Source organism: Lepidochelys kempii, chromosome 4 (assembly GCF_965140265.1).
Source record: "Lepidochelys kempii isolate rLepKem1 chromosome 4, rLepKem1.hap2, whole genome shotgun sequence".
Taxonomy (NCBI): domain Eukaryota; kingdom Metazoa; phylum Chordata; order Testudines; family Cheloniidae; genus Lepidochelys; species Lepidochelys kempii.
In genome coordinates this window covers 52135469-52151798 of record NC_133259.1, presented here as the reverse complement: position 1 = coordinate 52151798, position 16330 = coordinate 52135469, and the positions used below count along the sequence as shown (strand labels likewise).

The window sequence follows — 16330 nt, the reverse complement described above, 5'->3', positions numbered from 1 at the left end:
AGTTCTGGAACAGTCTTCCAAGGGAAGCAGTGGGGGCAAAAGACGTATCTGGCTTCAAGAGTAATCTTGATAAGTTTATGGAAGGGATGATATGATGGGATAGCCTAATTTTGGCAATTAATTGATCTTTGATTATTAGCGGTAGATATGCCCAATGGCCTGTGATGGGATGTTAGATGGCGTGGGATCTGAGTTACTCCAGAGAATTCTTTCCTGGGTGTCTGGCTGGTGAGTCTTGCCCACATGCTCAGGGTTTAGCTGATCACCATATTTGGAGTCTGGAAGGAATTTTCCCCCAGGGCAGATCGGCAGAGGGCCTGGGGGTTTTTCGCCTACCTCTGCAGCGTGGGGCATGGGTCACTTGCTGGAGGATTCTCTGTACCTTGAAGTCTATAAACAATGATTTGAGGACTTCAGTAGCTCAGACATAAGTTAGGGGTTTATTACAGGAGTTGGTGGGTGAGATTCCGTGGCCTGTGTTGTGCAGGAGGTCAGACTAGACTATCATGATAGTCCTTTCTGACCTTAAAGTCTGTGATTCTATGAACTTTAAATGAGCTTGTTCCCTAATAGATCAGCAACATAACAACAAAACAATGTTAACCGGGACGACTTTCAATGAGGAGTTACTGTATAAGACAAAAGACAACAGATGGGTGAATAGATGGGGAGTATAAGGAAGCAATGAGATACCAGTGGCCTAATCTTTGTCAAGTTTTGTGTAGGCATCAAGGCAAAGGAGAGTTTTAAGGATTAGAAGGAGAATAATGAGGTAGTATTGTAGATGTTTATGGGGAGCAGCCTCCCAAATGTGAGGGGCAACATGGGAGAAGGCATGAAGGGACTTGTTTGAGAAGTTTAACCAGTTGGGGATGGAGGCTGGCATGGGCCAATCAGAGGCAGAAGTCGACATCTCAGTAGTGAGTGAGAGATGATACGTAGGGTGGGAATAGGCTGAGAATAGCCTTAAAAGTGAAGACAAGTAGCTTATGTTTGATGCAGTAGAGAAAGGGAAGCCAGTGAAGGGAGGCAAAGAAAGAGGTGACATGGTCAAAGTGACAGGCTCAGAAAATTATGTTTGCACCACCATTCAGAATGGATATGAGCAGGGCAAGATTGTATTTGACAAGGCCAGAGACAAGGGTATTGCAGTAATTGAGATGTGAGATGAGAGCGTGGAAGAGAGTTTTAGCTATGTGGATGGATATGAAAGGCCGGATTTTAGAGATGTTAGAAAGAATCAGCAAGATTTAGATATAGCCTGGATGTGAGGATTTAGAGAGAGGGCTGAGTTGAAGATGATGCCCAGATTATGGGCCTGAGTGACATGGAGGATGGTGCTGTTCTCCACAGTGATCAATATACTGCTCTTTTCTGTACACACATACAAAAGAAAATCATACCATAAAAATGAAAAATTAAGAAAACATGTCTGTCAAGCAAATCAAATTGGATTAATCTATGGAGAAATAACTATTCTGCCATTTCAGGTATAAACATAAAACTTTGAGTTACAATATTATCTGACTTCACTGGACTCCCTTGAATTTTAGAGATTCACGTTTGTACTAGAGAGATGAAATTAAGAATGGAAACACTGAATGTGTTTTTCAATAAAAGGTTATCTATAAGTATTTTGGGGAGTGAGAAATAATCATCATACCAGGAAACATTAATAACAATAGAAATAATCTTTTGATGATTAATGTTATGTTATTTCAATAGAACTGAACATCTCCAGTTTCAGTGAGCCATAGCTGGGAATATATTTGGTTTAAGAGTAACACTGAAACACTGGGGAAATGATAGGCCATCTTCAACAGAAGAGCAGATATAGTTAATATCTACTTTGCTTGCATTATAAGAAATTATGCATATAACATACAGAAATCATGACAGTGTGTTAAAATACAGCATTACATTTAGGAGTTATGTACATAGATCATCTTTTGCCCACTCTGTATCACACAACAGCTAAAGAATTGAGCCCCAAATTCTGCATGTGCGTGCACACACACGCACCTTCCATAGTACAGTTCAACTGGGACAGATGTGGACAGTGCAAAGGTGCAGAGAAAGGGTGATGGCATGGTAATTTATCCATGACAATGTTGCTAAGCTAGCCAAACTGCCCATGTAAAATTACGCCCCACTCTTTCACAGCACCTAGATATTGTGGTGATGGACACTTCAGCAATATTTATATGATAAATAGATTATATAGAGTACAGTAGTGGCTGAAGGTACTGCAGCCAGTGGATGAAATAGTGGCTGTAGAACAACTATGTTCTTTACAGGTTTCAGAGTAATAGCCGTGTTAGTCTGTATTCGCAAAAAGAAAAGGAGTACTTGTGGCACCTTAGAGACTAACCAATTTATTTGAGCATAGGCTTTCGTGAGCTACAGCTCACTTCATCGGATGCATACTTATCTGGATGGTTACCTGGGGTTATCTGAACCCAAAGCGATGGTAACTAGTCTCTATTTTCCAGGCAGTGTCAGGAGATAAATTAGTGGGGGGACACAGCACCTCCATCTGAGAAATTATTGTTTTACACAAGAGTGCTTTCACCCAATAATCCATGTTTTTATTGAATACAAAGAACACTTCAAAATTAGCAATAATCTAGTTACCCAAAATATAGTTACCCGAAATCTGAGGTGGAGTCAAGTGACAGCAGCAGGTTTCCAGTGGCCAGCCTTCCTCCTAGCTGCTGTGGAGCTTGTCAGTGTCTTCTTGATCATAGAAAATCCACACTTCTCCAAAGTACACTTTCTAACTAATCTTTTTTATAAGTAATTAAAAACAAAGCTGTCAGGGTTCCTTCCCCACTCTGAACTCTAGGTTACAGATGTGGGGACCTGCATGAAAACCTCCTAAGCTTACTTTTACCAGCTTAGGTTAAAACTTCCCCAAGGTACAAACTATTTTACCCTTTGCCCTTGGACTTCCACTGCCATCACCAAACATTTATCTGGGTTTATTTTTATTAGGAAAGCATCGTTTGGAAAATCTTTCCCCCCAAAATCCTCCCAACTCTTGTACCCCACTTTCTGGGGAAGGTTTGGTAAAAATCCCACCAATTTGCATAGGTGACCACAGACCTAAACCCTTGGATCTTAGAACAATGAAAAAAGCATTCAGTTCTTGAAAAGAAACACTTTAATGGAAGAAACAGTAAAAAAGAATCACTTCTGTAAAACCAGGATGGTAAATACCTTACAGGGTAATTAGATTCAAAACATAGAGAAGCCCTATAGACAAAACCTTAAGTTACAAAAAAGACACACAGACAGGAATATTCATTCTATTCAGCACAGCTATTTTCTCAGCCATGTAAAGAAATCATAATCTAACACATATCTAGCTAGATTACTTACTAAATTCTAAGACTCCATTCCTGTTCTGTCCCCGGCAAAAGCATCACACAGACAGACACAGACCCTTTGTTTTTCTTCCTCCTCCCAGCTTTTGAAAGTATCTTGTCTCCTCATTGGTCATTTTGGTCAGGTGCCAGCGAGGTTACCTTTAGCTTCTTAACCCTTTACAGGTGAAAGGATTTTTCCTCTGGCCAGGAGGGATTTTAAAGGTGATTACCCTTCGCTTTATATTAATGACAAAAGCATATCTCCAAATAAATTATAATTGGCTGACTGTTTCCCTAGCAACAGCAATGAACTCATAATTTCTACTTATCAGTAAAGCAACTCTAGCAAGAAACATACAGACACAGGCACCCAGACTAAGATCAGCTATCCTTGTTAGTAACACTGCGGCTGTGCAGATGTTTTTGTCTGCCTAAGCAAGGCCAAATTCTTTCTCACTACATGGTGTCCTCACTTCCAGCTTATGGTGGCTAAGCACAGGATAGCTGTGGGTTATGTCAAGTCCAGGTCTCTCGTAACAGGATCTTTGTATCACACTTATCACCATAATACATGAACACCTTCTGCAGACTATCACAACACAGTAAAGACCTTCTGATTTCCTCTCTTCTTCCTGGTGGATCACTAGAATTTTTTCTTCCTTTTCTTCCACTTTTTCATCTCCCTCTCTCTCTCCCCTCTCCATGTCATTCCTGCTCTCATTGCCCGTCCCTTTGTTCTTCTGTTGTCTTTTCCTTTTTGCTTTGGTGTTTATGGGAAAGCTGGACTTGAAGAAGTAAAGTTACATGTCACTCTGGAGGCAGTGACCTCTGGAGCTAGTCTCAGCTCTCCAAAAGAGTGTTCCATAGTTTTGAGCCTGCTGCCGAGAACACTCTTCATTCTCAGCATTTCACTCTAAAGGTGTGGACAGTATCTTCTGTGAAATCTAATTGTCATGGAAAATCATAGTCTTAGAGAGAATTCTCTTAGGGAGCTTGCACCAATGCCATGGAGAGCCTTAGAGAGGAGAACAGACATCCTGAATTTGACTGAGTGTCCTGTGAGGAGTCAGACTAGTGAGCATTTGGGTGATACATTCCCATCAACCTCTGTTGCTGAAAAAATGAGCTGCAGCATAGTAGAACAACTGAAGCCGTTTTAAAGTGTGTGCACTTCAGCTTCACCTAAACGTAGTTGCAGTAATCCGGCCTAGAGGTCACAAAGGTGTGGGTCACAGTGGTTAGGCCACTATCTAACTGCAAAGGACATAGCTTACTGGCTAGTTGCTGATGCAAGAAGGAATCCCTGAAAGCTGAGTCTGACTGTTCACGAGCAAGGAGAGGAGTCCAGAAGGACCCAAGGATATGAACCTTGATTATTTACAGCAGACGATCTCAGTACAGGGTGCTGCTGTGGTGGTGACTAGGAGTTCAAAATGTTTTCCTGCTGACATCACCTCTGTCTTGCCTGAGATCAATTTCAGCTGAAGCAAAGGCATTATTAGCATGAAAAGTGAATGAGATGCAAAAGTTGGTGGTGTCTGTAGAAAGGCAGGCTGGCATTCAGTCTTCCACAGCAAATCCTGGCACAAAGCGCATTGACTCTGGCTGTCTACAGGGAAGCAGGATTTGGGACTTAATGAATAGTCATGAGATGAAAGCAGGGATTTTTGTCTGTTAGCTTGTGTTTTTGGCTGTTAGCTTGTGTTCAGGGGTGGTTTGAACTAGTATTTGTTAATGGTATAATGTGTATTTGAGGTTAGTTATTTTCTGTTGTATAAATCTATTAAAACAAATAGGGGAAAAAACAGTTCTCTATTTACATAAGGAAGCCATAGCTGCGGCTGAGTTAGGTATGTGTTTTGTTTCTTGGTTTTAGAGAAGGGGGTAGAGTGCAGGGGGGGAGGGGTGTTGTTTATAGAATTTGTTTTATTTTTATTTCCAGCATTGTCCTTTGCTGTTTTAGGTTTGGAGATACCACTTTGCAAGAAAGTGTTAACCAGGAAAATTTTGAACTTCTTAAAGAATATTACAAGTTGTTTACTGAAAAAATGCCTCCTGATTGTAAGTATAAAATTAATAATGTAGCATTCAAACTGATTTTAACAAGAGTTACAGGTGATAGACCACGGCAGCTTGTAATGCTGAAACTTTAAAAGTGTTAATATGCAGCTTCTTTATGTTTAGACCTCAATCCTGCAATTTATTCCAAGTAGGTGGACCCCTGTGACTACATACGGCACCACTGAAGTCAAGAGGGGTCCATCTGCATGGCACAAGTTGCCAGATCCAGGCCGTAGTAGAAAGGTGAAACAGTAACAATGGGGTAAATTATGTTTTGCATATTTATTAACATAACGTTTATAGTAACATAAGTAGAGGTAACTAGACACCTATGGTATTCATGCTCAAATACCTCTCAGAAGTTTGAGTCAATTAGCTCCAGTCATTCACTCAACTTTTTATTCATTTCTGAATACATAACAAGATGTACAAAACTAAGGAGTGAATTGCAGATATAGAGCTATCAATGGGTCCCATTGCAATGTCCAATTAAGTCAATGGAAAGATTTTCATGGACTTCAGTGGATATTGGATTAGCCCCTATATGTAGATGGAATACTGTTTTATTACTTTAATTGCTGAACTCAAAACACTGAAAAGACCCATTAGGTCATCTAGTCCTGCCAAGGCAGGGTTATGTTCTCAAGTGCTTTGTCTAATGTATCTATTTTTGAATAACTATGGGACTTCCACCACATCTTTGGGAAATTATTCCACAATCTAAAGATCTCACCATTAGGAGTTTGGTGGGTTTTTTAGTGATATTCACCCTACATTTTTCTTTGCTCAATTTCAAAACATTACTTTCACACACTTGCACCATCCTCAATAATTTGTCTCTCTTCTTTCTTGTGTATGTATAATCCTAAAATATGTTTCTATTTCATCTGACTCATCTAGTGTGATCTGAGTTACAAGGATCAGGGCTTGGTTTAGGATCTGTCATTTATGTCTGGCTTTTTCTTTGTGATGCAGACCTTATCATGATAATCTGTACTTTTTGTCATCTCGAGGTTGGTCAGGTCACTTACCATCTCTGTGTCTCACTTTTTCCATCTGTAAAATGTGGGTGGCCATGTTTATGCACCTTTTGTAAAGGGCTTTGAGATCTATAGATGAAAAGTATAAGTGTGTATTATTGTTATCATGTGTCTATTTCTTATAAATTTCTGCTGCAGACTACGGCAGCCTCTGGGCTAATAAATATTTCTTGCAGGAAGCATATAACACCTTTATTCTGTAATCTGCTTCTATTTTGACAGGTTTCAGAGTAACAGCCGTGTTAGTCTGTATTCGCAAAAAGAAAAGGAGTACTTGTGGCACCTTAGAGACTAACCAAATGCATCCGATGAAGTGAGCTGTAGCTCACGAAAGCTCATGCTCAAATAAATTGGTTAGTCTCTAAGGTGCTTCTATTTTGTGTCCCGGAGTTATTTAAGGTGTTATTTTTAACATATAGGGCATAAAATGAGTTGGGTCCCAGTTACCTCCAAAATTGCCTATTACTGCATTTGGGATTGTCAGAGGCAGTTGGTTTCACTGCCATGGGCTGAAGGCAAGGGGATTTCAATGAAGAGTCATCGAATAGTGGAATTTGCTTTCTGCCTTGGTTAGTCAATTTTATTCTGTTGACCTTCAAGTCAATCTACAAGGCTGAAGTGTTCTCTGGCTTTTTTCTAGGGGGCAGGGTGAGTATCGGGGTGAGATGATGGTAGGTGTCAGCTCTGTAGGAAAGATGGTGGGATTTTAAGAGTTTATTATGCTTTCTGGACACAGAATTAATTCATATTGTTGCTTTATAATATTTGTCCGCGCACTGAATGTATGACATAATGTAGAATACTTCTATTTCATTTGATTACCACTGAACAAAAGCAGCTTCTGTGTGTGTGTGTGTGTGTGTGTGTATATATATATATATATATATATATATATATATATATATATATATATATAATATGATTGTGAATATGTATATTTATACCACACATGTGGTGGTGATATCTATGTGATAAATTGCAGACCAATGTGGTAAATAGGTAATCATAAGAGTCAGTCTCCAAGAAGCTTATAATATAAATAGTTATTTTTTGTTGTTTTCCTCTCTAAGCCTGTACAGTTAGTTGTCAGTACTAAAATGTTCTGCCTTTCCATGAAAGGATATAGTAAATGGTACCAAAACCATGTTTTTACAACTCTCTCTCTTCGAAAACATCTTTTTTTCTGAAAAAACACACGCACATTGCTAAAACAGATCACCTACTACCTCCCTTGGACCTAACTAACAAAAAAATTTTTTTCATGCAACTGGCAACCCCTAGTTTTCATCACCTGGGTACCCACCTTTGAGGCTGACCCTGAAGTGGTTATTTATACGCCATGTTAGTAATTTAAAAGGGATGGAAAATCTTCATTCTTTTTCTTTGTTTTCTGGTCATACACTTATTAATCTCCACAACAGAGAGTTATGTTCTGGAAAGTTTTTCCTTCCAGAATTTGTTTAAAAAATATATATATATATATTTCATCTTACATTACTTATTAAAGATTGGAGCTCTTGAAGTATTATTCTGGGGTACCCTGTGATGTGCATAATGTGCAGTGGTTATGTCCAGTGATGACTCTGCCCCCGCCCTCCGGGACTCCTGCCCCATCCAACCCCCCGCGTTGTTTGAACCCCTCCCCGGACCTCTGCCCCATCCACCTCCCTCCCCTGTCCCCTGACTGCCCCCAGAACCAGGCAGGAGGGTCTCGTGGGCCTGCCCCGCCCCTAAGAGCCAGAGGGACCTGCCAGGGAGCGAGATGGGGAGTCCCGGCGGTGCTTACTTGGGGCAGCTCCCAGGAAGCATCTGACAGGTCCCTCTGGCTCCTGGGGTGGGGTAGCATAACTAGGTGGGGAGCAGGGGGAGCAGCCGCTCCCCTAGCTGATCACATCAAAAGTGGTGCCTTAGGCACCGACTCTGTGGGTGCTCCGGGGCTGGAGCACTCATGGGGAAAATTTGGTGGAGAGCACCCACCAGCAGCTCCCTGCCCCGCCCTGTGCCCGGCCCCAGCTCACCTCTGCTCTGCCTCCGCCTCCTCCCCTGAATGCGCTGCCCCGCTCTGCTTCTCCGCCCCCCCCCACACCCCGGCTTCCTGCAAATCAGTTATTCATGCGGGAAGCCTGGGAGGGCTGAGAAGCAGGCGGCGGCTTGGCGTTCAGGCCCAGGGAGGTGGAGGTGAGCTGGGGCGGGGAGCGGTTCCCCTGTGCACCCCCCGGGTTACCTGCTGCAGTGCGGGCGGCCCTCCTCGCGTCCCCCTGCCCCAGATCACCTCCACTTCGTCTCCCTGGGCCTGAGTGCGAAGCCACCACCTGCTTCTCAGCCCTCCCAGGCTTCCCGCGCGAACAGCTGAAACGTGGGAAACAGGGGTGGGGGTGGCAGAGAAGCAGAGCCGGGTGGTGTGTTCAGGGGAGGAGGTGGAACAGATGTGAGATGAGCTGGGGCCAGGCGGGGAGTTGCCGGTGGGTGCTCTCCACCCACCAAATTTTCCCCGTGGGTACTCCAGCCCCAGAGCACCCATGGAGTTGACGCCTATGGCATCACTTTTGGCCGGTTGTTATGTTTAGAAGCCCTCTCAGGACAACCGGTTCTAAAAGGGCTTCTAAATTTAACAACCGGTTCCAGCTAACCGGTGCAAACCGACTCCAGCTCACCACTGGTTATCTCACACCAACTATTACTCCCCTGATTCCTATCTTCCATACATATTCTATCACCGTCAACAACTTTTTCCTCCTTTACCCATGTCAACAATCCCCCCAAATCTACTTCTACTGCATCTGTTTTTTTTATAAAATGCTACTGTGATCTGTTTCATTCTGGGATTCATTCTGGTAATAATTTGTAACTGTTCTCCCATATGTCTTCCTCCTTTCATCTCATTTTTACTGTTGCTGCTGTCTTTTCAGTCTCCTTGATCTTATTGTAGTCATTCACACTGTGCCACTCCATCTTCCTGGACTACCTCCAAATCTATGCAGGCATCTCTGGTTCCCTTCAAGAACTATGCTTATCTAGCCTCACTGCACATTTCTGCTGATGTACTTGTACTTGTCTTATTGCAGTTTCTCCGTTTCTGGCGAGCCAAGAGCCCTTGTTCTATGGAGATTCAAAGTGTTTTGTTCTTGTTCTTGTTCTTCTGGTCTCTTTTATTTACCTTCTTCCCTTTGTTATTTTCTCTCCACCTTTTAACTATGTTTACCATAATGCTGTTATTCAACTGTATATATATCATTCAACATCTTTAATAGTTCATCTCCATTCACCCTCTCTGCTCTCTTGACTTGAGGCTTGTCTATACAGGGAAGTTAGTGCTCAGCAAGATAAGGTCTGAATTTACAGCGCACTAGTTACACTGCAGTTACTCCCTGTATGAGCACTTTTACTGCACGCTTTGTGAGCTTTAGCTTAGTACGCTTTAAGGGGTAAGTGCTCAGCTGCACTCCAGGGATTTTGCTGTACTGTAGCAGTGTTCACATGGTGAGTTACTGCATCGCAAGCTGGTGCACTGTAGATTCACATCCTGGCTTGCTGTGATGCAATTCACCATGAAGATAAGCCCAAAGTAAATTTTCAGCTTCATTTCAACTGCCTTCAGTTAAATGTTTTACAGACAGACATCCCGCTCTTGACTTAGTGGAGCTTACCATTGACCATTATCTATTCTTCTACACATCATTCATGTGTAGATCTGCCCATCTCCACCTCTGCAAAATTGCCCAGGTATGCCATTGATTTGAGTCCCAGTCTGTTATACTACTAATTCTCCTCTTGTCTTCACTATTGGATTTCCCGGTGGCCTCTCCAAATCCCAGCTCTTCAGATTCCACCATTTTAAACATGTTGTACAAAGGTCCACATTACACGGTCACAGCCTGGCCCAGTCCTGCTCTCTGAAGAGATAGCACTCTGCTGTGAGAGGATCTGAGCGCTGAATCCCACCTGCTGCTAATCATCATGGGGCTGAGTTGTGACTGATCACTGTTCCTACCACTGGGTCACTCAGGCGCACTCTCCAGGGTCTTTTCCCAGATTTCTGTGAAAAGAGAGCCCATTCAAAGGCAGAGTCCCTGCTGGCAGGAACCTATTGTTCAAGCAGGTGAGATCCATTCTGTACTGATTATCCCTTGATTTGTCAGACCTTTCCAGGCTGAGTTTTCTTCCTGTGTGCCAAGTCCCTGCTACAAAGTGGATAGTCTAATTTACAATGACAGTTGCAACATTCTTAAAACCAAATGGAATTTGTAACTGGAGATAGACATTTTTACCAAGCTGACGGCCCTTTCATTTCTGGGTTCCTTTCAAACTTCTTTTTAAAACTTCTTTTCTATGCAGCTACTGTAGCACACATTATTAGTCTCTCTCTTGTCCCCACTCTCTCTGCTCATCTGGCCTCCTGTGTGTGCCTCTCTACTTTCTCACCACCTTTGGTTAGCAAACTTATTCCTCCGTAGTTTTTGCCATCTGGTGCCGCCATTCTGTACCTCTTTGCTTCATTGACTTTCCATCTTCTTTCAAACCACAGATGAAAACAGTTTTCACTTGCCCATTCATCTTCATTTCTCATTCCCTTTGACTCTCTGCTCCTATTAAACCATACATAATAGTGAAGTGTTTTGGGATAATTTCCTACTGAAAATGCATACAAATAAAGTTCTATATAATCCTCCTGATTCATCCAAAATACAGTACCACTTTTACAGTATCCCAGAAGAGCTGAACGTATGAAGGATATGAAAATGTAGCATGCTTATTGAAAAGTAAATTTAATAAAACATACACAAAGGTAACAATATATGGTAAGAATGATAGTTTAGGACTCACCCTAAGAGGCTACTAGCATAAATGTAGATTAATCCATGCCTCTGTTGTTTTAAATTGCCATTTTGATATTTGGGCAACAGCCACATCCATGTCAGGAAGCTGGGGATGATCTTCTCCAGCCTGAGAAGAGAGCTGCATACAAAGCACTCTGGAACCACATGAAAATCAAGAACCTCTGCTTTGGTGCCATATCACATCTGCAGAGCATGCATTCTCCAAAGTACAACCCCTTTGATAGGATACAGTAATTGTAGGACATATTTCTTTATAATCCACAAAAATAATTTGACAGTTTAATACTGTTATATGATTGAAGGATTTGAACAGTCTTTCACATCCAGCCAAGGCATGAGTTATTTTAGCAATACAGTTCTTTAAAAGAATATTTACCCATGGTAAAATGCGTGTCTGCCCCACATTAAGGATTTGCTAGGATGTATTGGGGAAAGACCATATTATGATGCACTTATATATTTTCTTAATGATAGTATGATAAAGCTTCAAAATATCTAGAAACTCCTTTCTGCATATTCACTGTATGTATGCTGTGTGTTTTTTAAAAAGTAGACACAATGTGCAGATAAGATAATATATATTTATATTGGCAGGTAAGAAAATCTTCAATAACACAATTACAAAAGCCTGTTTTTAAAGTGTTCTGTATTATTTCTTCTGTGTTCTTTTTGCAGGGCAATATTGCATGTGGGTCAGGCAATTCAGAGAGCTTTTTAACATATTCTTTTTGTGTATTTTTAAAATTACTTCTCAACTACATATCATGAGTGAGAGAAACTATCACCTTCATTCGAGATAGAAAATAAAAGTTTGTAAATCAAACAGTTGTCATTCTGCCTGTGATCAGGTTAGGGGAATGGCTATCTGATCTGCATTGTAATATTCTTTTTAGTTTTGACTGATTTGGAAATAAATCTTGGATCTCTCTATTTCAGAAGGATTTGGTTTTAGTAGTGGGAGGATCCCCCTGCCTGGTTTTACTGAGGCAAAATTACTCAGTTTGTCAACTTGAAGGAAAGAACGGCACCCAGATAGAATTGTTTTCATACCACTTCCTATGGGTCTAAGATATTGTTATGTTTTTTTTAAATGTTAACAGTTGATAAATCACTTTTAGTTCACATCTGTAAGAGGAAGTAATCCAGAAAAACTGACAGAACTTGTGTCTAATAATTTTCAGTACTAATTTGGAAAGAGGTAACATCAAAAAAGTAATGTGCTATGTCTGTGCCCTTGAAGCCCTAGAATAAATTAAAGTGCCAAGTCCTGGATTGCTTAGTGACTTATATTTCCCATTGACTTGTCTTCAGTGGGAAATCTGAAGGCGCAAGGAATACACAACCAGACCCTCTCAGACAGTTCTCCATTCACTTCCAGAGCCTTTCTGTGTTCTATTTTAAACTGACAACTAGAATCTGGAACTAGGCCAAATCCTGCAAGGTGCTGAGTTGTTGATAAGATGGAAGTTGAGGACTTTCAGCAGCTCTCAAAATATGACCTATATAAAGTAAAGCCCTCTGTTTACAGGGAAAATATTTTTTTCTTATTCATTAAATAGTTAGTTGCTACTTTCTATCAAAATCCTCATGAATCCAAAATGAGACTCTAAATGTTGGAGCTTTTCTTTAGTGAGGAAATCTTTAAGTCAGCATAACCGTTGTCACTGACTGTTTATTTCTTTTCAGGGCTACCACATTTTCAAGAACAGAATGACCTAAAGGGATTACTAGAAAATCTCCATCAAAATATCCAGGCCAAAAAAAGAAAGAATGTAGAAATCATGTGGGTGGCTGCAACGGTAAGCTGCTTTGTTCCAATTACTTTCATATATGGTGTACTAATTTTCCATTACTTGCTGATATGAGGGCTGCAAAGGAATTTTTAAGGATGCACTCAGAAAATACAGTGATTTGGGTCATAGAAGTACCTACATATTTCTAGACCAGTGGTTTTCTATCATTTTCATCTGCTGAGCTATTGTAAAAAAGTGACCCTCTCATGGATCCATCTCCCCTCCTAATACCTGAATCCTCTGCTTCTTGATTCTTAACACTTTTCATGCTGTAGATCATCTAGATCATCACAGATTCATGGCACAGAGAACTCATGGAGGAAGGGTGAAGTTCCAGAGGACTGGAGGAGGACAATCATAGTACCTATCTTTAAAAAGGGGAACAAATTGGACCCAGGGAATTATAGATACCTGGAAAGATACTGGAACAAATTATTAAATAATCAGTTTGTAAGTCCCTGCAGGATAATAGGGTTATAAGGAATAGCCAGCATGTATTTGTCAAAAACAAACCATGCGAAATCTAATTTCCTTGTTTGACAGGGATTACTGGTCTAGTGGATAGAAGGGAAGCAGTAGACTTCATATATCTTGATTTTAGCAAGATGTTTGACAGTCTCACATGGCATTCTCATAAGCAAACTAGGAAAATGTGGTCTAGATAAAATTATTATAAGGTGGGCGCAAAACTTACTCAAAAAGTAGTTATCAAAGGTTCGTTATCAAACTGGCAGGACATATCCAGTGGGGTCGCACAAGGATCTGTTGTGCGTCCACTACTATTCAATATTTTCATTAATGACTTGAATAATGGAGAGTATGCTTATAAAATTTGCAGATGACACCACGCTGGGAGGGGTTGCAAGCACTTTGGAGAACAGGATTAGAATTCAAAATGACCTTGACAAATTAGAGAATTGGTCTGAAATCAACAAGATGAAATTCAATAAAGACGAGTTCAAATGAACAATTACAAAGTAACTGGCTAGGTGGTAGTCCTTCAGAAAAGGATCTGGGGTTATAGTGAATCACAAATTCAATATGAGTCAACAATATGATGAAAAAGGCTTATCTTTCTGGGGTGTATTAACAGGAGTGTCATAGGTAAAACATGGGAGGCAATTGTCATGCTCTCCTCAGCAGTGATGTGGACTCAGATTGACTACTGGGAGAATAAAACATGATAAAATGTTTAGAAAACCTCACCTTTGAGGAAAGGTTAAAAAAGCTGGATTTGTTTAGTCTTGAGAAAAGAAGATGGAGGGGGGACCTGATAAGTCTTCAGATATATTAAGGGCTGTTATAAAGAGGAAGGTGATCAATTTTTCTCCATGTTCACTGAAGGTAGGACAAGAAGTAATGGGCTTAATCTGCAGCAAGGGATATTTAGGTTAGATAGTAGGAAAAATTTTTGAACTATAAGTGTGGTTAAATTCTGGAGTAAGCTTCTAATGGAAGTTGTAGAATCCCCATTATTGGAGGTTTTTAAGAACAGATTGGACGAACACCTGTCAGGAATGGTGTAGGTTTACTTGGACCTATCTCAGCACAGGGTCCTGGACTTGATGATCTTTCGAGGTCCCTTCCAGCTCTACATTATTATGATTGTATCATCATTAGTAAGGGCTCCTCCACAGGTCATGGTTCAAAAAAAAAGTGGTCTAAGTTCAACCTCCCGCACTGCAAGAGAGCTATCAGAGTTCCCTGCAGCTTTCCATGTAGAAGTAGTATACATCTGAGACAGCTACTTCTGGTGAAACTTACAAAGAACAGTTCATGGGACTTAATAAGACACCATAGGTTATGTACTTGTGGGCACCAATCCTACACTTGGCTCTGCCTGAGCAGATTACTGAACCTGTGCAGAGCCCTGTTGAAATCAGTAAAGCACGTAAACACAGGGGCCCGTCCATGTGCTATTTATTACAGTATCAGGGCCCTGGCTACTAATACGTGCCCGTAGGAATGTTAAATCATGTAAAATATTCCCTTCAGTATCCAGTTACTGTTTTTACAGTGAATCTTTTTTCTAAATTTAAAATGAATCTATTATTGTCGCATACCAAACTGCAATTATTCATAGGTATCTTACTTTTATTCTTTAGTCTAACAAGCCTCGGGGCCTGTTGCAAAACATAATTACTTGGTTTAGCTCTAGTTGGATATTTCTGTACACAAACTCTATTGTTCATAGTTTTATATAATGAAGGTACTTTAATTTGTAAATGAATATCTAGCTGCTACTGCTATAGGCACTCTACAAATCACCTTTACGTAAATTACACATACGTCATTCCCGTAGCTTCTGTCACCATGGCAGTTGGGCATTCCAACTGCAGTGATTAAAACACCAATCAACTAGATATGTTTCAGAGTAGCAGCCGTGTTAGTCTGTATCCGCGAAAAGAAAAGGAGGACTTGTGGCACCTTAGAGACTAACAAATTTATTTGAGCATAAGCTTTCGTGAGCTACAGCTCACTTCATCGGATGCACACAGTGGAAAATACAGTGGGGATATTTTATATACACAGAGAACATGAAACAGTGGTAGAACATGAAACAACTAGATATGGTATTTGAAGAAATACAAACTAAGGAAATACAAAGCATAAAAGTAATTCAAACAAAACAAAACCCTCTAATGATTAAAAAAAATTCATAAATAAATAAAACACCCATATTTTTTGAAGAGCTCTTGCAGCAAGGACATGAAATTTGGAAGGGAGATTGTCCTGAGGTCAGACTGGGTCCTGGAGTCCTTTGCTACTGAAAATCTGTTCAGATTTCAAAGAGTTACAAGCTATCTGAAATCACTATTTGCAGTCCGCGTTATGCTCCATAGGGTTTGATACAGGCTTGGTGCTTTAAAAAAAAAAAGCAAACATTCTGTCTGCACTGAGCCTGCTCCTCAACCTTGCTGAGCCTCCTCAGACTTCCTCGGTACTGAATATACTCCCTGCCTCATGCTGAAATAACCAAATACTGGTGTGATGTCTCCAATTTTCTTCCTTCCAGGTGATATCCCCGCCAAACTTTGCCCAGTGTTTGGGGAATTAAATCAGGGAGAAGCCTTTGCTTACTCTAAAGATACCTTCTTATTGCTGCTCCCCTCTGTTTAATACCCAATGGTCCAAACTATTTCCTCTCTATTCTAGCTGTTATTGGTGTCAGGTCTCTTACGTTGCTATCAGTAGAGCCTGCAGAGGGAAGAGATTCTGCTCCATCTCTC

At 40.8% G+C, this 16330-nt stretch overlaps 1 protein-coding gene across 4 annotated transcripts in view; it reads left to right on the top strand.

The window, feature by feature from the left end:
• INPP4B (inositol polyphosphate-4-phosphatase type II B) overlaps window positions 1-16330 on the top strand; it is a 486205-nt gene that overhangs the window by 424740 nt on the left and 45135 nt on the right. For all 4 annotated transcript variants that reach the window (XM_073341213.1, XM_073341212.1, XM_073341215.1 and 1 more), the window contains 2 exons: window positions 5332-5429; window positions 12994-13106. In XM_073341213.1, the coding sequence (XP_073197314.1) occupies window positions 5332-5429; window positions 12994-13106 (211 nt within the window). The remainder of the gene's footprint in view (window positions 1-5331; window positions 5430-12993; window positions 13107-16330) is intronic.